The sequence below is a fragment of the Schistocerca piceifrons genome, chromosome 4 (genome assembly GCF_021461385.2).
Source record: "Schistocerca piceifrons isolate TAMUIC-IGC-003096 chromosome 4, iqSchPice1.1, whole genome shotgun sequence".
NCBI classification, from domain to species: domain Eukaryota; kingdom Metazoa; phylum Arthropoda; class Insecta; order Orthoptera; family Acrididae; genus Schistocerca; species Schistocerca piceifrons.
Window position 1 is genome coordinate 59865008 of NC_060141.1, and position 26347 is coordinate 59891354.

The following is a 26347-nucleotide window of genomic DNA, read 5'->3' on the forward strand; positions in this document are numbered from 1 at the left end:
CCAGCTTTCCTATCTACTATGGGCCATAATCAGAAAAGCTGGCAACAGATTCTAAACAGGATCATGTAAATTGTACCTTGGGTTGGCAGGAGGAGTGGGGGGTGATGGGGGGGGGGGGGGGAGGAGGAGGAGGAGGAGGAGGAGGCAGCGGCGATTGAGTCTGTTACAGTACTACACATACTAGGAGTTTCAAGAGTGTGGTTTAAAAAAAAAAATGTTATGGGTAATCTTTTCATAGGCTTTGTGGGTAGTGCAGGTTCATCTCATTCAAATGTAGATAAGGACATAGAAAAAATAAGCCATAAATGAAGTTTAAGAATAATTTCTATTTTAAAGTAGTATAAGCGATCAGAAAATATATTATGGCAGGTTATGTATGAATCTGCTTCAATGAATTTAGCTGGGCACAGCAGCACCACCTATCTTAGTGGTTGGTTACATTTACACAATACATTAATGCAGGAGAAGATGGAATGAACAATAAAATATTGGAGAGTCGTAGCAGACATATGAGCAAACTGATCTTGTCTTTCACAGTGATGTTTTTTATAACAGATAAAAGTCATCAAATTACCAGATATGAATTGTATGTAATTTGGGATTTACAACAGATATAGAAATATGCTATGCAAAATTGTTAGTCTGTGGCAGAGCACACACCATCTTGCAGAGGCACAGTACATGTATATTTAATGCACCTTTACATGTGAAAAAAGTATGATATGTTCTCAACTTTCTAAAGTCTTTTAAGATTCAGTGTACTCAGCTGATATCAGATGGAAGCCATTAACCAATGGGCCAATGACTTTTGTCAGGTTCATGATAGAATGTGAAACTAATGCACAACAGCAATATTGGCAATACAATTAAAAAAGCATTTCCAGGGGCATTATGATTAATGTATGGTAAAACTTCCTTTAACAGGTATTTCCCAAGAGCAGACTCCTCTCAACAGCAGACATTTTAAAATCCCCTTGCCAAACAACATTAGCCCTTACGGTAAAACTCTTCCGGACAGTGGACATTCTCAATAATGGATATGGACACTGAAATGCATCTTCCAACAACAATTAAAACTTCCAAATAATGGACAATATGAAAGTGACAGTTGTAAGTTAACCGGCAACAATCATAATCATGCATGCCTTCACACGGCATGGCACGGCACGGCCTGCCGCCATTGAGAACAGTTGCAGCTGTTGCTGTTAACAGCTTTGATATTGTCATGAATGGCTTTGATGACACTGCTACTGCTATGCTGACTTCACGTGCTGACATTTCATATGTGCCAACACACTGCTTGGCTGCTCAATCCGTGCCACTGGTGGAGAGTCTGCCACCAAGCACCGCAGAAGGCATGGGTGGAGGTGCCCATTTAAACCAGTGTTTTGCCAGCAGAAGTGCCACCAAGAAGCGCTTCTCAGTGGTTCCATGTAAAGGGGGCATAAACTGCACACTGTAGCTGACTTCAAGCGAAAGAGGTCTAAGATGTCACAAAAAGGGAAACGGTTAATGTTGAATGAAATGGGTTATACAGTCAATGTCTACCAAAAAGAAAAACTTAGTGTTATGAGATATAGCCACAAGGTCTGCTGTTGGAAAAACACAGATCAATGACATTTTAAGAAACAAAAATGGTCTTCTGAAATCATGGACTGGAAATGACACCCTTATCACTAAATGTGCTTTTCCCAACACACCAGGCTTAAAGTTGACAATATGACTTCTGAATGGTTCTGCTGTGCTCAAAGCAATAACTTGCCAATTAGTATACCTCTGATCCACGAGACAGCCCTCACAATCACCAAGGAGTTAGGGCTTAACAATTTTAAAGTATTTGTAGGTTGCTTGACAAATTTAGAGGAGTGGACACAAATCTCTTTTCTCATTGTGTGTGATGAATCCAGTCCAGTGGACGAAAACATTGTGTCAGACTGGCAAAAAAGGGTAACAGGAATTAGTGAGGGTTATGAAGAAACAAACATTTTGAACTGTGACGAGACTGGTCTTTTCTTAAGAACTCTTCCTGGTAAAACAATGGCCCTGAAAGCTGAAAATTGTTCAGGGTGCTAAATTTCACAAGATTGACTCACTGTTCTACTGTGTTAATACGATAGGTGAATTTGAAAAGCCTTTAATAATTGGTAAGGCTGCGCTGCCTACATGTTTTACAGATATTGGTTTCAGTAAATTTAACGTGGATTGGTATGCTAATAAACGATCTTGGATAAAGAGAGCAATAACAACTGAATGATTGCTGGCAATTAATAGAAGAATGGAAAGACAAAGGAGGGAAGTGATTTTGTTTATGGATAATGCCACGAAATTCAACTTCATGTTGCCAACTGCTGGACCTGGGGATTATTCAAAACTTCATTTGAAATTTCTAAGTATTTACAGATAAAAATTGTTAAGATGTATTTAGTCTCAAATGGACAATGTTGAATCTGGACATGAACTTGCAAAACCTATTAGTGTATCGGATGCAATTCTGTGGATTTATACAGCCTCAAAGCAAGTAACATCCACTATAACCAGCAAATGTTTCAAGAAGGCAGGGTCCATTTTTAATGACTGTGTGTTAGTGTTTTACAATGGTGTTGAAGAAACAACTTCAACTAAAACGTGAGTGTGAACTTCACACTTGAGTAGAGGAATTTGGTAGATCTGAGGGATAAGCCAATCTCAATTATGTACGAGGGTAAGTCAATTATTATCTGCAAATTTAGGTATATTTATGGTTTTTTTTGGTAGTACTGTCATTTTACATTGATGACGCAAGCTTTATTTATTTGTTGTTTTATCTCTGCAATTTTCAAGCTGCTAGGATAGTTTCATTATTCCTGCCATGCTGTTAATCATAGCTGCTCTGCTGTCTATTTGCACCAGAGAAGAGCAACGTTCAGTGATCCATTTTTTGTGGTTGGAAGGTGTATCAGGAACCGAAATTAATCAAAGACTTTTGGTACAGTATGGGAACAGTGTTTTGTCACAACAGAGTGTCTATGAATGGATTGAAAAATTCTGAAATGATTGCACAAGTGTTATGCACGATGAAGGAGCCAGGCGAACATTTACTGCCACAAACGAAGAAACCATTCAGCGTTCACGTGAAATGATTCTCTTAGACAGATAATTAACTATTGACGAAGTGGTGCATCGTCTGAAAATTAGTCACGGTTCTGCATACAAAATCATCCACAACAGACTTGGGTTTCATTAAGTTTGTGCAAGACGGGTCCCAAAACAACTCCCACAGTTGCATGTACAAACACGCATGGACATCTGCAAAAAACATTTGGATTGCTATGGTAATGAAGGGGACAACTTCTTAGACAGGATCATTGCTGGTGATGAAACATGGATCCACCATTACGAGCCAGAGAGTAAACGGCAGAGTATGGAATGGAAACAGCGAAATTCGCCGTGTAAGAAAAAGCTCAAGACCCAACTGCCTGCAGGAAAATTGATGCTTAAGGTTTTTTGGGACGCACAACGTCCAGTACTGGAACATTAGGGGAAAAGGGGCATAACAATAAACAGTGGATGTTACAGTGAGATGCTTACTGCCAGGCGAAAGCCTGCAATTTGAAGCAGATGCTGAGGATTGGCGTCAAAAGGCGTTGTGTTGTTGCACGACAATGCTCGTCCACATACTGCTGCCCACACTGTTAAAACGCTCCAGAAACTCAAATTTGAAGTACTGGATCACCCCCCCCCCCCCCAAATAGTCCCGATCTTGCCCCTTCCGACTATCACTCGTTTCGTCCACTCAAACAGGCATTAAAGGGCCGTTGATTTGCCTCGGACGAAGCAGTGAAAGAAGTGATGCATTCGTGGCTCGCAGCTCAACCGAGAACCTTCTTTTATCAGAGCAACAGGAAGCTTGTACAATGATGGACCAAGTGTGTTGAAACGCACGGAGACTATGTCAAAAAATGATGTACTTGTAAGTTTACTATTTGATTACAATGAAATTTTATAGCTATTGCAGATAATAACCTCACACTATTGACAGACAGTACATCAGCTAATGTAACTGAACTAATATAAAAGCTTCATCAAGAATTGTGTGGCGAGAATGGATAACAAAATGATGAAGATGATGACGTCACTGAACTAGACTTTACTCCACTTTCAAGTTGCAGGTAGTGGAAGAGGTAAGAACACTGAAACACTACTTTTTAGTGGGAAATGATGAAGAGGGACTCGGTTTAATGTTAGCTGCTGAAACACATACTGAGAATACAATTACAAATGACTCTCTAATTCAGATAAAAATATGTTATTATTTCAAACCAACCATACAGAATGCATGAAAGAAATTTTAATACTGTATTATAATAGCATATGGGGATTTGTTACTCTTGTACTGTACTTAAATACAGACAAATTTTCACTACTTGACTTACACAGTAGTACGGCACTTTCCTGTCTACAGTACATTGAATTTAGTGTATTGTATACTGTACTTTTATCCTTTTCTAAATAGCGGACACTTCTTAAAAGCAGACATTTTTATTTTCCCTGCAGATGTCCGTTATTCAGAAGAGTTACTGCACTAAGATGGGCACTAAAGATGTAAAATACTGATTCAGTAATGATAAAATGTTGCACAGATCTGATAAAATGTTGAACCACAGTGGATTGTATGTGGTAGAACTTGGAAAGAGATGAAGTTTAATTGAGTAAATATGCATGATAAATGACAGTCAAAACTTGGCCCATGTCTGTATTTTGGTAACTGTGATAGGTGTAGCAATATTTCTGAATATTACTGGAAATGTCCATGGACAGCCAAGTCTACAGCTGAGACAGATGGCCTGTCTCTCTCTTTTCTGCCATTATTCTGTCTTAGAATTGCACAGCCTATGTTCAGTGTAAACCAAGCGGTATTATGACAAACTAGTTGATTTCATTACTGACATCTGTGAAGTGTCAAAACTGTATTGTGGTTTGATACCATTCCTTTTATAGCAATAACCATTCTCCAACTACATATGGCACAGGTGCAATAAGTGTCTCAGACACGTTGAAACCCATAGTGAATTTACATATAAACACAAACAATTTAACTCAATGACTGGAGCTGTGTTAACTCAATCAAGATTCAGTTACAACAGTCTGAATGTTTTATGTTGACTGCTGAGAATTTTACACACAAAATTAAAGAACTATTCCTGTAATCATCTAAAATGGCTTGTAAACTGCATAGAAAATCTGTTTAAGAGTAAGCACATACAGCATATGAAACAAGAGATTGCAAAAATGAATATGTGCATCTTTCCTCATCAGCAATGGTAAATACAATTTCAATATTACTTAGGAGCACATCTTCAGTTCAGTTTGAATACAGCTTCAGTTTTTGATTAAGTAGTAACAAAAGTAATTACACTAAATAACATACTTTCATGAAGAAATCATTCTGATTGGGCACTACAGCACTGTCACATGATAGAAGAATCAGTGAGTATACAAACGAATGTGACACTATTCAGTATTGGGTAGCCATTCATTGCATTGTTGAACAGTAAAGAGTAAATGACACAGGTAAGGATTGTGTTTTCTGCACGCATGCTGCAGGCTGGATTACACAAAAAATGTACATAACCAAAACAGTAGTAAGACAGAAAGAATGGCAGCAGCTCCACAATGCACGAAACTCAACAGTCAGAATGATTTTCAATTTTATTCTTCTTGACACTATATCACTTTCATTAAAGGATCTCATCCGACTACAATCTTTTCTCAGAAGGGTTTTGCCACTTGTTTCTCTGGTCAGGTGCCACTCTTGACGATATATCAGCTTAATTCGAGGTGAGCAATATATGGCATATATTTCTGTAACTAGATCAAGTCTGTTCTTTGCGGATCCATGTGTTACTTACTTGTGCATTTTGTGTCAAAGATGACAGATGAGAAGCAGTGCAATATTTGGCTAAGTGGGTGTGGATAACTGATAGGCCCAGTTTAGCAGTGCAACATACCATATGTCATATGTAATTAAATTGCCACACAGAGCTGATTCAGGTGTCTCAGTTCTCAGTGTTGCAAGCTAGTATTCAATATTTTTATCTTATTAACAGTTTCAACAAGGATGAAGAGTACAGGTAGGTCACAATCAATCTGAAAGTATGTCAGACAGATCCTGAGATATTTAAGTTAATGAGCATCTCATCACGCTAAAAATGGGATTCTGTACAACACCAGGAGATTGTATATATAACACACACACACACACACACACACACACACACACACACACACACACACACACACAGAGAGAGAGAGAGAGAGAGAGAGAGAGAGAGCGGGAGAGAGGGAGGGAGGGAGGGAGGGAGGGAGGGAGGGAGGGAGGGAGAGAGAGAGAGAGAGAGAGAGTTTTAATACTTACATCAAATCCAAAACATGTTTGTACATCCTTTTCACTTTCAATTCTTTTCCTAATGGCAAGGGCATCTTTTCTCGACAATTTTCTGCTTCCCTGGAGTGTGTGTATGACATCTTCATCGTCTGTCAGACCTGAAAGCATGTGAAAATGTACTGCTTGCTGCTTCACACATGCAGGGCATTACACAAGGTATTTAATGATTCTGATGAGCAATTCAATTATTAACTCACTGGACTCAGTTGCTATGTGCTGAGTACTCAGTATGCCTTCGTCATCACTGTCCCCTGCGTGGATACCAACGTTATGGCCCTGAATATGGTTGGGATCTCCAGTTACTACAGCAACTGTTTGGTCATCTCCATCACCATCCTGAAGCAATTAAAAAAAAAATCATAATGTTACAAAATATCTGCATCAATACTCAAGTTTATGAAATTATTTATTTTCAAACATGAAGATTTAACAAAAAAAAGTAGCACATTAATTCTAACAGATTATGTATAAAAAAAGAGATGTGGTGAAAATTTTTATTTTTCAGCATTTTCACGTTACAAGTGCTGATCTCTCTTCACTAGCCTTTTTTATAATGCGATTTGCTGTCACATTATGTTAACACATAATCTAGGTCAAAACCAACACTATTTAATGATTAATATAATGATGATAATGAATTTTATTTTAGGGCACTCAAAGGGGTGAAATGAACAAGCAGTTTTAATGAGACAATGTTCCACAGACACGCAAGAACAGTTTTTTATAGACTGCCACTGACACTGTTCAGGAAAATGAGGAAAGTTGACTCTTGGGAAAAACCTGCAGTGAGAACTGACATCTCCAAACTTTGAAGACACCAATGCTGCTTGTCCAAGTATTGTCTCAGTCTGTGGGCATTCCATGACAATACTTATCATTACTGTGAAATCAAAAGAAAAGGGCAGGTGACACTCAAAATGATGAGCAACTTACATCATTACAGTATAAAACAGTTTTCCACAAATCAGCAGTTCATTATGAACAACTGATAGTCCCAAAATTTGAAGAGCAAGGAAAGCCACTACTCTGGGTCTACATCTACATCTACGTCTACATGTGTGCTCTGCAATCAACCACAAACTGCATGGCGGAGGGTACCCTGTACCACTACTAGTCATTCCCTTTCCTGTTCAACTAGCAAATAGAGCAAGGGAAAAACGACTGTCTGTATGCCTCCATATGAACACAAATTTCTCGTTTCTTATCTTCATGGTTCTCACATGGAAAGTATGTTGACGGGATTAGAATCATTCAGCAGTCAGCTTCAAATGCCTGTTCTCTCAATTTTCTCAATAGCGTTCCACGAAAAAATGTCGCCTTTGCACCAGGGATTTCCATTCGAGTTCCTAAAGCATTTTTGTAACACTTGCATGATGTTCAAACCAACCCGTAACAAATCTAGCAGCCCACCTCTGAACTGCTTCCTTGTCTTTCTTTAATGTGATCTGGTACAGATCCCAAACACTCGAGCATACTCAACAATAGGTTGCATTAGCGTCCTATATCTGTTCTCCTTTACAAAAGAACCACTTTCCTAAAATTCTCCCAATAAATCGAAGGCGACCATTCACCTTCCCTTCCACAATCCTCACGTACTTGTTCCATTTCATACTTCTTTGCAACATTGCACCCAGATGTTTAAACAACATGACTGTGTCAAACACAACATTACTAATGCTGTATTTGAATCATGTGTGTTTTTTCTTTATTTTTAGTTTTTGTTTATTTTTTTAAATTCATCTGCATTCATTTGCATGTTTCTACATTCAGGGTTAGGTGCCATTCATCATACCAATTAGATAATTTGTCCAAGTTCTCCTACAGTCACTCAACTTCAACATCTTCCCATACACCACAGCATCATCAGCAAACAACTGCAAACTGCTGCTCACCCTGACCACCAGATCATTTATGTATAAAGAAATTAATAAGTCCTATCACACTTTCCTGGGACACTCTTGGTGATACCACTGTCTCTGATGAACATTTGCTGTCTATTACTTAAGGAGTCTTCGGGCCACTCCATATCTGGGAACCTACTCGATATGCTTGTACCTTCGTTAACAGACAGCAACGGACACTGTGTCAAATGATTTTCAGAAATCTAAAAATACAGAATCTGCCTGTTGCCTTTCATCCACAGTTCACAGTATATTATGTGAGAAATGGGCAAGTTGAGGTTCATACAAGTGATGCTTTCTAAAACTGTGCTGATCGTAAATAAAGTTCTTCTCGGTCTCAAGAAAATTTATTACATGCAAACTGAGAATATTCCAGTTCCCACTAACACCAATACTGCTTGTCCTAGGTGCTGTCAGAGTCTTGAATCACTTCATTGCATTCTCTTTCAGCAGTTGGAAATTAACACTGAATGAAGAAGAGTGTTCTGATTGGAGCATGATATTATGAAAGGGGAGAATAAGAAATCTGCATATCAGAATAACAAATAAATATGTCCTCTTCATTGCACCTTTACAAATGAGCAAGCCCTTTGTTATAAAGTTAAAAATTATAATAGGCATATGAGGATGGTTGTTGACAAAATGTTGGTGTTACAGACTTCAAACATTTGTAAATCAATAATAAATAAAATCAACAGTAAAGGGTAAAGGTATTAGATAACAAGACAAAAAGTGCAATAGATTAATGTGACAAACCAATTAATTGATAATATATGGATGAGCCAATCATTCTGTTACTCATAAAAATTGTTCCCCTAATAGATTATGGACAACACAGCACTTAAAAAATTTGTAAAAATTGTGCCATATTAGATGATATTAATGACAGAGCCCCAGGGCTACCCTTTCTTTCACAAATAAAATTCAACTGATACAAATATGCAGCACAGACAAAGTTGCTTTGCAAGCCTCACAAGCTTTATTCTGTCTGACAAGCTCCAGTTTTTTTTTATACTTCTGTGGCTGACAGGATGTGCACCATGGTTGACTAATGGGTTTATTGTTCACAGCTTGTTAATTTTTTGCAACCAACCTTCTTGACTCATATTTCTTCCTACAAGATAAGAGTATATATGTGGATATGATTGTCTGATCATTTTACACTGTGTTATCCCTAGCTTTGATACCTAACAGAAAGACACTCCCTTTCCTTGACTCCAAATGTTCAGGAAAGTGTCTAGAATTTTCTAAATAATTTTCTCTGTTGGATACATATCACATAGGTGCACCAGAAACATCCACATTTCCACTGCTGACTGGAGGGCAATGGAGAGAATCTAACCAGTTGCTAGGATAATCTCTCATCCTGTCAAGTATCTTTTGGATAATGTAAAGTTCCGCATAACACATGCTATACATGTCAGGAATGCACTGTGTGGAAGAATAATGGAGCAGCAAGTGAGACTCTTACTTTGTTTGGTATATAAAACAATAAAGGTGTGATGGTTTTTAAAAATTCAATTACAATTTTATGAGATGTATACCATGTCTTGTGTTTTTTCATTTCTAAAATTGGACTGTTTATTTTAATTAACAAAGGTGGCGATATACTCAAACTGATTCATAATCTCAATATGTGGCACTTTTAAATCTGCAAGGTATTCTTGTATTCAAATCCTAAATGGCTTTGTTGGAGGCTGCCTGTTTCTAAACAGACGTTAAAAGGGCAGATTAGTGACAATTTATTGTTGACATAAAATTCAACCTCTTCCCCTCCAAAGCTTCAAGGTGCAGATGTAATATGAGACTTTGGCTCACCGAGTAGGTGATTTGGAAGAAGTTTTCCGTCACTGCTTGGGTTACACCTTCTGGATTAGAAGTTAGGGTGCTGTTATTCAAAATAGCTCTGAGTGCTCTCCTAAATATCCTCCTGACTGATTCTCATACTTTTTTTGATGAAGTGGAAGGGTTTAAATTACATAGAAACTCATATCACGACCTCTGCTCTAAGTGCTATCTTATGCTAGGCTATCTTAAAACCTGACAGAACTTCTGCCGATATACTGCTTCTAACCCTTCAAAGCACACACCACATATTTCTCAACACAGGATGACAATCCTTGTTTTCCCATGGAACAGACCGTCTCCTACAATGACAGGGAGTTCCTACCTCTATATGGTTACTCTGCATTTCATATTTACGTGTTTATCAGAGTTCATTGAACCACTTTCTGACTATTTCTTGAACATTACATTCACAAATAGCAGAGCGGAAAACACATCTAAATTTTTCTGTGCAAGCTCTGATTTTTTGCATGAATGAAAAAATGCCTTTGTTCCCATGATTGCCATCCCAATTTGCATACCACACCCATGACATTCTCCCCCTATTTCGTGAAACTACAAAAAGAGCCTCTGTTCTTTGAACTACTTCAATGTACTTCACCAATCCAATTGGGTAAGGATTCCATGTTGGACAGCAATACCACAGAAAAAATGGACAACTATAGTGCATGCAGTCTTTTTTGTACATTTGTTGCATCTTTTAAGTGTTCTGTCAATAAAATGCATTATTTGGTTTGCCTTCCCCACAAAATTTTCTATGTGATGGTTTCAATTTAAGTTGTTTGTAATTGTAAGCCATAGACATTTAGCTGACTCACCAATCTTTAAATTTTTGTGACTTATTATGTAAACAAAATTTAGCGATTTCCTTTTAGTACCCATGTGGAGAAATTCACATTTTTTATTGTTTAAGGGCAACTGCCACTTTTTGCAACATGCAGGTATTTTGTGTAAATCATTTTGAAGTTGGTTTTGATCTTCTGATGACTTTACACTACATAGTAAATGACAGTGTCACTGTAAACAATCTAACAAGGGATCTCATTACATATAGGAAGAGTACACTGATAGAACCACAATGTCAAAATTTTGGCTGCTAAGACACACTGCAAGTACTTTCTGTAAGATGTTGCAAATAGCCAAATTCATAGCTAACTAGGAGGCTGGAGAAATGTACTCTCCTGCTGTAGCTATAGCAGGTAGCGTATGTGCAAAACGGCGGGCGCATATCCTTGGTTGGTGGCACATCACTCAACACATAACACAACACAATGAAATCTTAATTTGTAAAGTGAATTTAAATTTCCATTGATAGTTTCCCTGACACATTTGTTCCAGTTACTATTCACTCGAATTTGCAACTCATTTAATATCCATAATAATAAGCAGTCACCAATTATTAACTATGGAGATAAAACTGAATTGATTTCCTTCATAATTTTTTCATATATGCTTATGAATTCCAAATTTTACGAACTATAAGATGCACTTTTTTCTTTGAAAAATTGGCTTCCAAATTCGGGTGCATCTTATACTCTAAGTTAATATAGACATGTCCAGTGTTTGATTTAAAATTCCTGCCAGTCTTAAAAATGGTCATATATCTGATGCCACGAGAACCTCTCTCTATCTGGCAACATTGGATTCAACTGGCAGCAGCAGTGCACCAATGCAACAAACATCAGTTGTGGGGATTCACAAGCTTGCTAACACACACACTCTCTCTCCCTCACCACCATCACAAACCCAGAACACTGTCTAGCTTATGATGCATGATTGCAGTTTACAGTACCAGTGAACTTGAATTGAAAGTGATTTTTGTTATCAGAAACAGTACAATATTTTTGTTACAAGCTGGTTTCATAACGGAGAAAATAAAATGTTTCCATCTGACATGGGCAAAGAACTGAAAGTAATAGCACATGCAGAAGAATATGGAAACAACAGCTGAGCAGAATTTCGGCCCTCCACCAAGAGAAAAAGCCATTTGCGATTAGCGGGCTAGTACAGAAGAACTGAAAAAATTGAAGACTAAATGTGCAAACAGAGGACTGAATGCAAAATGCCCAAAACTAGAAGATGATGTATTGAAATGGATTCAAGGACACAGAAAAATAGCATTGGAATTATATAAAAATTAATCAAATATACGCTTGTTAGCTAGTGCTAAAGTGGAACTTCAGGCTTTAAGGTTGGAGTTGGTTGGTGCTCGAGCTTTATGAAGCACCACGGACTTAGCATGTGAACCGAAACCAAAACACCTCAGAGAATGCCACAAGAGTATGAAAAGAAAATATTATCTTTCCATCGCTCTATTATTCAAATCGAAAGAAAACCAGTATGGGACTAACCCAAATAGCAAATAAGGATTTAATTCCTCTGATATTTGATGTGCCGAATAACAGAACTGTTGCCACAAAGGTGCTAAAACTGTAACTATAAAAACATGGTTATAATAGAGGGAAACATTCCACGTAGGAAAAATATGTCTAAAAACAAAGATGATGTGACTTACCAAATGAAAGTGCTGGCAGGTCGACAGACACACAAACGAACACCAACATACACACAAAATTCAAGCTTTCGCAACAAACTGTTGCCTCATCAGGAAAGAGGGAAGGAGAGGGAAAGACGAAAGGATGTGGGTTTTAAGGGAGAGGGTAAGGAGTCATTCCAATCCCGGGAGTGGAAAGACTTACCTTAGGGGGAAAAAAGGACGGGTATACACTCGCACGCACACACATATCCATCCACACATATAAAGACACAAGCAGACATATTTAAAGACAAAGAGTTTGGGCAGAGATGTCAGTCGAGGCAGAAGTGCAGAGGCAAAGATGTTGTTGAATGACAGGTGAGGCCAGCTTCACACGTCCGTCCACATCAAACCCACCAACAAGCAACAGTACCTCCATTACGACAGCTGCCACCCATTCCACATCAAACGGTCCCTTCCCTACAGCCTAGGTCTTCGTGGCAAACGAATCTGCTCCAGTCCGGAATCCATGAAGCATTACACCAACAACCTGACAACAGCTTTCGCATCCCGCAACTACCCTCCCGACCTGGTACAGAAGCAAATAACCAGATCCACTTCCTCATCCTCTCAAACCCAGAACCTCCCACAGAAGAACCACAAAAGTGCCCTACTTGTGACAGGATACTTTCCGGGACTGGAAAAACAGATTCTGAATGTGGCTTTCCAGCAGGGATACGACTTCCTCAAATCCTGCCCTGAAATGAGATCCATCCTTCATGAAATCCTCCCCACTCCACCAAGAGTGTCTTTCCGCCGTCCACATAACCTTCGTAACCTCTTGGTTCATCCCTATGAAATCCCCAAACCACTTTCCCTACCCTCTGGCTCCTACCCTTGTAACCGCCCCCAGTGTAAAACCTGTCCCATGCACCCTCCCACCACCACCTACTCCAGTCCTGTAACCCGGAAGGTGTACACGATCAAAGGCAGAGCCACGTGTGAAAGCACCCACGTGATCTACCAACTGACCTGCCTACACTGTGATGCATTCTATGTGGGAATGACCAGCAACAAACTGTCTATTCGCATGAATGGACACAGGCAGACAGTGTTTGTTGGTACAGTGTTACACCGTCCGGGTTATCTGGATACTTCCCACTAACACCAACCTATCCGAACTCCGGAGATGGGAACTTGCTCTTCAATACATCCTCTCTTCCCGTTATCCACCAGGCCTCAATCTCCACTAATTTCAAGTTGCCGCCACTCATACCTCACCTGTCATTCAACAACATCTTTGCCTCTGCACTTCTGCCTCGACTGACATCTCTGGCCAAACTCTTTGTCTTTAAATAGGTCTGCTTGTGTCTGTATATGTGTGGATGGATATGTGTGTGAGTGCGAGTGTATACCCGTCCTTTTTTCCCCCTAAGGTAAGTCTTTCCGCTCCCGGGATTGGAATGACTCCTTACCCTCTCCCTTAAAACCCACATCCTTTCGTCTTTCCCTCTCCTTCCCTCTTTCCTGATGAGGCAACAGTTTGTTGCGAAAGCTTGAATTTTGTGTGTATATTTGTGTTCATTTGTGTGTCTGTCGACCTGCCAGCACTTTCATTTGGTGAGTCACATCATCTTTGTTTTTAGATATATAACTATAAAAACAAATGGACATGAAAAAAATGCACTATACTGTTGTCATTTCAAGTTGAGCTGATGGTGCTAAACTTAATCCAATGACCATTTTCAAGCAGAAAACAATGCCAAAACCTTCTGGATTACTGCCAGGTGTTGTTGTTCATATACAAGACAGGGGTTGGATGGAAGAGGCTGGTAAGAAATTATGGATTAGTAGAGTGTGGGAGAGAAAGAAAGGTGCTTTACTTTGTATGCTAGATCAGTTTAGTAATCATCTGAAAAATTCTGGGAAAGAGAAATTGAGGTAGAGAAAGACAGAACTTGCTGTTATTCCAGGGAGACTTACTTCACAATTGCAACCTCTTGATGTCTCGATAAATAAACCATTTAATGTGTATATGAGAGAGGAATTGAACAAATGGATGCTGGATGAAACCCAACATGAATTCAGGTGAAAGGGTGCTTTAAAACGACCTACAGTAAAACAAATGTGTCAGTGAATAAAAAATCTGGTCTAAATTGAGAGAAGACATTACTGTTAAATCTTTCAAGACGTGTGGGTTCAGTAATGCTCTCAATGGCAGTGAAGACCATCTTATATCTGAAGATGACAACAATGATGATGATGAAGAGGAAGAAGAAGAAAGTGCAGCCCGTAAAATTTGGTAGCTTTGGGCAGGTAACAGAGTTTCACAGTAGTGTGGAATCCAATTAATGTTTTAAACCTTCCAAAGATAAAATATGAAGAATGCGGTATGGAATTGAAATTACTTATTTCTCCTGAACTATTACTTGTGTGTCAGATCTTAGTTAATTTCTTGGAAATTCATTTGAATGATGTTGACATTTTGTTAGAAATTGTAGAAACATTAGAATAAACAGGAAATAAATAGGGCAATTCTATTAACTGTGGTTTGAATGATGATTGTTGTGCTAATTAAAATGAAGTACCTTCCAAGCCATAAGAAAACACGTACATTAAAAGCTTTCAGTGACAAAAAATAGGCTGTATATTTTTTGGTTAAATTAAGGAGGAAGAAAACGGTTTAACTTAAGCAGTGTGGAAAGCTGGTTATGTTCATAAAGTACGAAGATGAATTCTAAAATGGAAGGAAGACTTACATGAAGTAGGAAATATGTGCCAATATGAACCTCACAAATATGTGGAAAGAAAAACTATTCAAAAGATTTAGAAATGGTTGCGAGAGTCAAGGGAGGTGTATGAGACTAGGGCCTCTGCCTTGCAAGTGAGATGAATGTTATTGATTTCCATGCTTCTTCGACCAGGTTAAGCAGATTCAGCAAAATTATACAGAAAAGGATGTTGCAAAATTATGAAGTGTGCTGAAAGTAAACATTTAGAGATACGATTAACAGGTAATACTACAGAGAAATCTGTAGCTCAGATGAAGATAATGCTTCTTGTTATTCCCTAAAATACTGTTTATAAAACCAATCAATCAGGTTCCTTGCAAAGACTGTGTGCAAACCACACTTTATCATTTTGGGCAAAAAAAATCACTTGTGCAGTCGATGAATGCTATGTCAAATTTGTTCACGACAATGCCACTGATAAGAATCAGAGGACTACTATTTCCGTAACCATATTATATCTGTCTTTATGAAGAGCAAGGCATATTAGAGGCAAAAACTTAAAAAAAAAGGCTATTTACTTGCAAAAATCTTGTAATTAATGTAACAAAATCTGAAAAAATGGATGAGAACAAATTTTCAATGTTATATCTGAAGCGTCTGCTTACCACCTGTAGAAAATAATTCATTGCTTTTTTTTTTGTTTACTCTGGACTTAGACACAACAAAACCTTTGTCTTCAAAGAACAACAAAAGACTCTCAATATAATTTGGGCTCCACATGAAATTAATAGTGTGATTAAGCCTCTGAAAAAAAAAAAAAACAAAGAAGAAGAAGAAGAAGAAGAAGAAGAAAATTTCAGCCGTGTAAAGCATTTTTCGGAAAAAAGTCAGACAATATAATTTCCAATAGCTCTTTGTCATTTCAGGTTTATCAGTGGAACAGTGTTGTTGAACTTCAGTCATTTATGCATTGTCAGTGTGCATGCCCGCATTTTGTGAATTGGTTGACGTGTGCCTGGTACGCAGCACAATATGCTCAACAATCCCCATGACCATTTCTTATTCCCTTCCAGTTCTATCTAAATAACTAGTAATGACTATGAAGTGCCTAAATGCATTAATTTTTATTTTATCAGGTGTGCCTGGTGTAGGGAAACGTTTGTTTTTTTTTTTTTTCATCCACTAAAAACTCTGCATTTTTTTGATGACTGCAAGGAATAAACAAGAAACTCTTTCATTGTTAGTAAAATATACATTATCCAAAAATTATCATAACAGCTGTGCTACAGGAATTATTACAATATATTTAATGTCAACAAATTGAAGTCTCGATTGATGGAAGTTGTTTGTTGTAAAATCATACACTGCCTGGATTTTCTTTCCTCTGTTAGTCACTTATGTAACAATTACATCTGTAACAATTTAGCTGTCAATGCGAATTGCATGTTATTCCAAAAAATCATAATTTGAGACATTTCTGGTATGATTTAAGCACTTAAAATTCATGTGCGTGCACTTTGGACTCTGTGCTATGCAATGCTACATTATCTTGCTATGGCTGTATCTGCTTATTCGTCAATTCACATGTTACGCAGGAAGTGCAGCGTGCCTTTGCAGCCAAAATTCTGACAGTGTAGTTTTTTTGGTGTATTCTTCCTGGATCATAAGTTTCACAGTAGGTTTCAACATTGACTGATTAGGCCATTCCCTTGTAAGATGGCTGCTCAGTTTGTCTCCTAAATTGTCTGAATAGGTTAGGAACACAAGAGGGTCTGTAATGTTCCCTTGGGGAATGTCGGATATACTTCTGTTTTACTCGATGACTCTCCATCAAACAATACAATCTGTCACACAACTGATATGACACTCCACAGGCATGCAATTTGGTTAGAAATCACTTGTGAGGAATGGTGTCAAAAGCCTTCTGGAAAACTAAAAATATGGAACCAACTTGAGATCCACTGTTGATAGTGCTCATTAGTTCATGTGAATAAAGAAACAAATACAAACAAAGAGATAGAGGGGCTGGCCAGTACTTACCTCAGCTCAGTACAGTCGATAGATACACATAAAACAGAACCAAAAATTTACGTTCCTAGCATTCGGAACAAATATTCCTTCATCGGGGAGGAGAGAGGGGAAAGAAAGGGAAGAAGGGAAAGGAGATTCAGTTACTCACAACCCAGGTTATGAAGCAACAGGGAAAGGAAAATAGGGAGGGTAGCAAGGATGGAGGCATGGTTGTCAGAGGGAAGCCAAAGATATTCTACTGTAAGTACTGTGCCAGCTTCAAACCAAAGAGGATGCATACAGAAGTAAAGAGGTATATAGTATAAAGATAAACACAACTATGTAGGATGAAAAGATGCGTGAATGGCTAAAGAGGAAAGGGAAAGAAGAGAAGACTGAAGAGTAAATGGGATTGAGGTTGTTTAACGTAGGTTCAGTCCAGGGGGATGGCGGGATGAAAGGATGTGTTGGAGTGCAAGTTCCCATCTCCGCAGTTCAGAGGGACTGGTGTTGGGTGGGAGAAGCCAAATGGCACATACGGTGTAGCAGGTTCCTAGGTCCCTAGAATTACGCTGGAGGGCATGCTCCGCTACTGGGTATTGGGCATCTCCTAGGCGGACAGTTCATCTGTGTCCGTTCATGCGCTCAGCCAGTTTAGTTGTTGTCATGCCGATGTAAAAGGCTGTGCAGTGCAGGCATGTCAGTTGATAAATGACATGTGTAGTTTCACACGTGGCCCTGCCTTGAATTGTGTATGTTTTACCAGTAGCGGGGCTGGAGTAGGTGGTTGTGGGGGGATGCATGGGGCAGGTTTTGCAGCGGGGGCGGGGCGGTTACAGGGGTAGGAACCGCTGGGTAGAGAAGGTAGTCTGGGAATATTGTAGGGTTTAACAAGGAAGTTATGGAGGTTAGGGGGGCGACGAAAGGCAACTCTGGGTGGTGTGGGGAGAATTTTGTCAAGGGATGATCTCATTTCAGGTGTTGACTTGAAAAAGTCATATCCCTGGCGGAGTAATTTGTTGATGTTTTCGAGGCCAGGATAATATTGGGTGACTAGGGGGATGCTTCTGTGTGGTCTGGGGGTAGGAACATTGTTGTTGGACGGGGAGGAATGTATTGCTCGGGAAATCTGTTTGTGGACAAGGTCTGCAGGATAGTTGCGGGAGAGGAAAGCATTGGTCAGGTTATTGGTGTAATTGTTGAGGGACTCGTCACTGGAGCAGATACGTTTGCCAGGAATACCTAGGCTGTATAAAGATGTCATCTATAAACCTATACCAGGCCAGGGGAAGCAGCTGTTGGGTCTTCAGGAAAGCCTCCTCCATGTGGCCCATGAAGAGGTTGGCATAGGACGGAGCCATCCTGGTTCCCATGGCCATTCCCCTGATTTGTTTGTAGGTCTGGCCTTCAAAAGTGAAGTAATTACGGGTGAGGATGAAGTTGGTAAGTGTGATAAGGAACGAGGTTTTTGGAAGATCTTCGGGTGGGCGTTGGGAGGGGTAGTGCTCAAGGGCAGAGAGACCATGGGTATGTGGGATGTTTGTGTAAAGGGATGTAGCATCTATGGTGACAAGAAAGGTTTCAGGTGGGAGAGGAGTGGGAATGGATTTGAGGCGTTCTGGGAAGTGGTTTGTGTCTTTGATGTAGGATGGGAGTCTGCGGGTGATAGGTTGGAGGTGCTGGTCTACCAGAGCTGAGATACGTTTGGTTGGGGCTTTGAAGCCTGCTACAATGGGACGGCCAGGATGGTTCTCTTTGTGGATTTTGGGTAATAGGTAGAAGGTAGGGGTACGTGGCTCAGGTGGAGTGAGTAAGTCTATGGAAGCCATTGTGAGGCCTTGTGAGGGACCTTGGATTTTTAGGATTTTTTGCAGCTCAGTCTGGATGGAGGGAATGGGATCCTGGGTAACAGCTTTGTAGGTTGAGGTGTCGGAGAGTTGACGCAGTCCTTCTGCCACATACTCCACACGGTCAAGTACGACAGTTGTGGAGCCTTTATCCACCGGGAGGATGACAATAGAGCGGTCTATTTTCAGCTCCTTAATGGCACAGGATTCAGCCGGGGTGATGTTGGGGGTTGTCGGGATGTTCTTCAAGAAGGACTGGGAGGCAACACTGGATGTGAGGAATTCCTGAAATGTCTGCAAGGGATGGTTTTGGGGGAGGGGAGGAGGATCCCTTTGAGAAGGCAGTCGGAACTGTTCTAGACAGGGTTCAACACTGGGTCTAGTATTTGGGGGCTGTGTATGGGTAGTGAAGTGATATTTCCAGTTTAGGTTCCGGGTGAATGAGAGGAGATCTTTAACCAGGGCAGTGTGGTTGAATTTAGGCGTGGGGCTAAAGGTCAAGCCTTTTGATAGAACAGATGTCTCTGGAGGAGAGAGGGATCTGGATGAGAGGTTTAGGACTGAATTGGGACTGGTGATATGTGGCATTTGACTGTGGTTATAGTTGAGATTTGGTCTGTGTGGGGTATGTGCTGGGATGGGGAGATTGAGTAGGGTGGCTAGGCTAGGTTTGTTGGCTATGAGGGGGGTTTGTTGAAGGTTCTGTTGTGGTTGGTGTTTGTGAGGGATAGGGAGAGGGACCCCACTTCTTAGGTGTTGCACTAGCACTGTGGATAGTTTTTTCAGGTGGTGTGTGGCATGGAACACAAGTTTGCAGCTGGCTTCTAGGATGATGTTCCTGAGTGTGTTCTCCAAGCAAGGGTTTGAGAGGTGGAGGACTTATCTGCTCCAGTGATGAATCCCTCACCAATTACACCAATAACCTGAACAATGCTTTCCTCTCCCGCAAATATCCTGCAGACCTTGTCCACAAACAGATTTCCCGAGCAATACATTCCTCCCCGTCCAACAACAATGTTCCTACCCCCAGACCACACAGAAGCATCCCCCTTGTCACCCAATATTATCCTGGCCTTGAAAACATCAATAAATTACTCTGTCAGGGATATGACTTTCTCAAGTCAACCCCTGAAATGAGATCATCCCTTGACAAAATTCTCCCCACACCACCCAGAGTTGCCTTTCGTCACCCCCCTAACCTCCGTAACATCCTTGTTAAACCCTACAATATTCCCAGACTACCTTCTCTACCCAGCGGTTCCTACCCCTGTAACCGCCCCCGCTGCAAAACCTGCCCCATGCATCCCCCCACAACCACCTACTCCAGCCCCGCTACTGGTAAAACATACACAATTCAAGGCAGGGCCACGTGTGAAACTACACATGTCATTTATCAACTGACATGCCTGCACTGCACAGCCTTTTACATCGGCATGACAACAACTAAACTGGCTGAGCGCATGAACGGACACAGATGAACTGTCCGCCTAGGAGATGCCCAATACCCAGTAGCGGAGCATGCCCTCCAGCGTAATTCTAGGGACCTAGGAACCTGCTACACCGTATCTGCCATTTGGCTTCTCCCACCCAACACCAGTCCTTCTGAACTGCGGAGATGGGAACTTGCACTCCAACACATCCTTTCATCCCGCCATCCCCCTGGACTGAACCTACGTTAAACAATCTCAATCCCATTTACTCTTCAGTCTTCTCTTCTTTCCCTTTCCTCTTTAGCCATTCACGCATCTTTTCATCCTACATAGTTGTGTTTATCTTTATACTATATACCTCTTTACTTCTGTATGCATCCTCTTTGGTTTGAAGCTGGCACAGTACTTACAGTAGAATATCTTTGGCTTCCCTCTGACAACCATGCCTCCATCCTTGCTACCCTCCCTATTTTCCTTTCCCTGTTGCTTCATAACCTGGGTTGTGAGTAACTGAATCTCCTTTCCCTTCTTCCCTTTCTTTCCCCTCTCCCCTCCTCGATGAAGGAACATTTGTTCCTAAAGCTAGGAACGTAAATTTTCGGTTCTGTTTTATGTGTATCTATCGGCTGTACTGAGCTGAGGTAAGTACTGGCCAGCCCCTCTATCTCTTTGTTAGTATTTGTTTCACATGTGACTAAAGAGCAAGTTGTGTTCCAAATGAACAGTTTTTCTGGATCTGTGCTGGCAATGTGTCAACAGACAGTTTTCTTTGAGGTAATCCATAATTTTCAAATACTGTATATGTTTCAAAATCCCACACCAAATCCATATCAGTGATAAAGGTCTATAATTCAGTGGGTTGGTTCATTTCTTGTGTACTGGTGTAACATCTGCAACTTTTCAGTCCAACCAAGCAGTTATATATGATTGCCAAATGTGGAGCTACAAATCAGCATACTCCAAAACAAAAAGGACCTAACTGACGTTCAATATGGACTGGGAGACTTACCTTTATTAAGTGGCTTAAGATGCTTGGCTTTGCAAAGGGTATCTACTTCTAAGTTCTCATGTTGGCAGTTCTTGATTCAAATTCGAGAATATGTACCGCGTCTTCTTTGGTGAAGGAATTTTGGAAAACCTTGGTTAGTAACTCCACTTTAGTGGCACTATAATCAGGAACATTACCACCGCTATCATGCAGTGAAGATATCAGTTGGGTACTGCCACTGGTGTACTTTACACACAACCAAAATCCCTTTGGACTTTCTGCTAATTTGAAGGCAGAGTTGTTTGTGCAAACTACTAAAAGTGACTCACACTGAAAAATGTGCTAAATTTTGAGTTTCTGTAAAACATCAACTATATTGGAGGCTTGCATTCTTTTAAATCTGGATAGCTTGTTTCATCACTTCTGCAAAATTCTGAAATGGGTGCACCAGTAGCTTTGTGAATGACACCTATGGCATGGTCCACTGAAACCTCTATGCTGCCATGGTGCTCTATCACAGCCAAATAGCTTGCAGTGCTTAGTTAGCCTTATTTAGAATCTCTTTTTGTGGTAGACATTTGATTAATGCTCTCTCTCATGTAGATGATGATATGGGAAAGTCACAAGAATTAAGTTATTTTCTAGATCAAATGAGGATGATATGAGATCTACAGTAGAGAATTACCTTGATGTGATGCTGAAATGTGTGATTCTACTTGCATTCAGAAGACACACACCTTAGAAGCAGATCCTATAACACTCAATCTTGCAGGCAAGTGGTGAAGGAACACAAAAATACATTGTGTAAAGGAACACCAAAAGATACTGTGTAGATTAAAGTCTCTTAGGATAAATCATTATCAGTAAGTTGTTGAATGAGGTCTGGGAAAACTTGGTAGTAAATGGGCATTTGAAGTGGTAAGTAGATAAAGCACGAAGTTATTACAAGTGGAACACGCTGTCATACAGTATGAACTTGCAGCTAAATGCTAAGGGTGCTGGGTGAGGAGTGATAAGTATTTAATGGACACAAGAATTTCACCCATCTCCCTTCATCACTTACATCCTTAATATAAATCTTGTAGCCCCTTAAAAAACTGGAGTCACAGGGCTTGAACTCACATCCTGTGATCTAGGAGTAGCGTCTTTGATTAGTAATCAAAGTATCCTCAGTCCCATGTTCGAACCCTGCTACCTGTTAAATTTTGAATAAAAATCATCAGCTATGACGACCAAAGACTTCCGGTATAAGAAGTCACCCTCATTCACCAATGGTCTTGTCAAAGAGGACGGAGGGGTGTATAGAGATTCAGAGCACTCTCTAGCCCATGGGGTGGGAAACTGCCCTAAAGGTGGAAGAATCAGCAATGATCAATGGCATGAGGATGCAGACAGCAAAGGAAACCATTGCATTAAAGAGAAAATGCGTAGGACACGTGGCCCATAACTGAAAAAATTTCATGATGATCTCTCCATTGTCAAAAAATACTGAAATAGTCCCCCCATTCAGATCTCTGGGAGGGGACTGCCAAGAGGGAGGTCACCATGAGAAAAAGAATGAATAACCAACTAAAGGATAACATTCTACAAGTCGGGCCATGGAATGTCAGAAGTTTGAACATGGCAAGGAAGCTAGAAAATCTGAAAAGGGAAATACTATGGCTCAATCTAAATATCATGGGGATCAGTGAAGTGAAATGGAAGGAAGACGAAGATCTCTGGTCAGATGAGTAGAAAATGAGTTACTGTGAACAGTTCAGTGACAACGTTGTTCTCAAAACTGACAGCAAACCAACACCAACAATGATAGTTCTGGTGTACATGCCGATGTAGCAAGCCAAAGATGAAGAGATAGAGAAAGGATATAAGGATACTGAACAAGTAATTCATTACATAAAGGGAGACAAAATCTAATACTCATTGGGTCTGGAATGCAGTTGTAAGGAAAGGAGTAGAAGAAAGAGTTATGGGGGAATATGGGCTTGGTAGTAGAAAAGAGAGAGGACAAAGAGTAATCAAGTTCTGCAATAAATATCAAATAGTAATAGCATATACTCTGTTCAAGAATCACAAGAAGGGATGGTACACTCGGGAACGTGAGGTATGAGAAGACTTCAGTTAGATTACATCATGGTCAGGCAAAGATTCCGGAATCACTTATTGGATTGTAATGCACACCCAGAAGTACATATAGACTCAGATCACAACCTAGTAAAGATGAAGAGTAGGGTGAAGTTTAAGAGACTAGTCACAAAGAATTAGTGTACAAAGTTGTTGATACGGAAACGCTACGAAATGAAGAGACAAATTTGAAGTTCTCTGAGGCTACTGACACTCTGATAATGAATAGCTCAGTAGGCAGTACAATTTAAGAGGAACGGACATCTCTGAAGAGGGAATCAAAGAAGACAGAAGTTGGAAAGGAAAACATAGGTACAAGGAAGACAACTGGGGAAAAAAAGAGCATAGCAGATGAAATACTTCAGCTGATCAAAGAAGGAAGGAAGTACAAAAATGTTCAGAGAAATTCAGGAATACAGAAATACAAGTCACTTTGGAATGAAATAAATAGAAAGTGCAAGGAAGCTACAGCATAATGTATGTGCCTATTGACAACTCAACACTTCTGCTTTTTGGTGTTCAATCTATACATTGAAAAAGCAATGAGAGAAATAAAAGAAAGATTCAAGAATGGGATTAAAATTCAGGGTGAAAGGATATCAATGATAAGACTCGCTGATGACATTGCTATCTTCAGTGGAAGTGAAGAAAGATTGCAGGATGGGTTGAATGGAGTGAACAGTCTATTAAGTACAGAATATGGAATGAGAGTAAATCGCAGAAAGACAAAAATAATGAGAAGTAGCAGAAATGAGAACAGTGAGGAACTTAACATCAGAATTGGCGATCATGAAGTAGACAAAGTTAAGGAATTCTCTACTTAGGCAGCAAAAATAAACTATGAACGGATGGAGCAAGGAGGACATAAAAAGTGGACTAGCACTGGTGAAAAAGGCATTTCTGGCCAATAGAAGCCTGCTAGTATCAAACACAAGTATTAACTTCAGGAAGAAATTTCTGAGAATGTATGTTTAAAGCAAAGCATTGTATGATACTGAGATATGGACTGTGGAAAAACCAGAGCACAAGAGAATCAAAGCCTTTGCAATTTGATGCTACAAAGAATGTTGAAAATTAGGTGGACTGATAAGGTAAGAAATGAGGAGGTTCTCCGCAGAATTGGTGGGGACAGGAATATATGGAAAACAGTGACAAGAAGAAGGGACAGAATGATAAGACATCTGTTAAGCCATTAGAGGATAACTTCCATGGTACTATAGGGAACTATAGAGGATAAAAACCACATAGGAAGACAGAGAATGCAATACATCCAGCAAATAATTGAGGACATAGGATGCAATTGTTACTCTGAGATGAAAAGTGTGGTGTGCATACTGTAAGACCTTCGGTACACACACCATCAGATTATTTGACTTGTCGCTCTGACGAAGTAGGCGAGTGTCAGCAATATGTCTCGTGGTCTTATTGTGGCGCGTTTATCTTCTGCTCTTAGGTCAGACAATAGAAATGCCACTTGCACACTTAGGGTAGCAGATTGACGATGACCAAAATTGACAATCTTAAGTTCCTTTGGTCTTGGTACGTTAATCTTATTCTCACATATCTCTGATACTTGACAAAGTGTCTATACATTTATCTTAATGGCTATGTACAGGAATATGATAATCTTCTTAGCTGCAGACTGAAACTTGAGTATAGACTGGTACAGACTAATGCAGACTGGTGCAGACTGACTAATTGGAGGTCTGTACACTTGTTATAATACCTTGCGCGTTCAGGTATCACTGCGCGAGGAGTAAAGGTTCTACGTTAGCAGCAATCTCATTGGCTGCGTTACATATTGATACGCGGATCTGCGGAAGCAGAATTTGGTCCGTCTCTGAGGCAGCGCCATCTCGTATTGTGCAGACGGACAAGCGCTGCACCTGCGCTGTTTTGCTTAGTGGGGCGCGCTCTAGTGGGAAAGTTGTGTACGTGCTGATTACACAGAACTATGTACACAACAAAAAGATTGGCACAAGAAAGGAATTTGTGAGATCACTTCAAATCAGTAAGTATGCATAGGTCATCTCTGTTTCATGGACAATTTGGCAATGCCTACTTCATACTGTATCACATTTATATTTCAAGAAATATGGTTGAACCAATGCCATTTAAAAAAAACCTTAGAGGATTTGGGATAAAAGTGCTTACTTTCATTCAAATGAAGCCTACCTTAATATACTCTGATGACAAGGGTGTACTGAAAGTAAACAAACTGGCAGCAGTTTTCTCTGGCATGTTATCAACCATTTTCATTATATTACATATCTCCATGATGCCTTCTAGTCTCATTCTTTCTGCAGTTCTGCTTTGTCTATTTTCATTACATTAAGCATGTCACAATACCTATACTTGAATTAAGTGTCACATGCAGCTCAATTTTTATTAGATACATCGAAGTTTCTTATTTACTTACTTGCTGAGCCATGCTGTGTCAACAAGCAGTGCTTCATTTCTTATTCACAGTATGGATTTAAGTGTACCACCCAAAGCTTCTAAACCTTTGGTTATAAGGAACTATGATACTTTATCAAACAATCATCCTTCAAATTTTATTACTATAAACACAT

General features: G+C 39.8%; 1 protein-coding gene across 9 annotated transcripts in view; it reads right to left on the reverse strand.

The window, feature by feature from the left end:
* LOC124796383 (transcriptional repressor CTCFL) overlaps positions 1-26347 on the reverse strand; it is a 149483-nt gene that overhangs the window by 25381 nt on the left and 97755 nt on the right. For all 9 annotated transcript variants that reach the window (XM_047260550.1, XM_047260549.1, XM_047260545.1 and 6 more), the window contains 2 exons: positions 6622-6760; positions 6395-6522 (listed from right to left, as the gene is read on the reverse strand). In XM_047260550.1, the coding sequence (XP_047116506.1) occupies positions 6395-6522; positions 6622-6760 (267 nt within the window). The remainder of the gene's footprint in view (positions 1-6394; positions 6523-6621; positions 6761-26347) is intronic.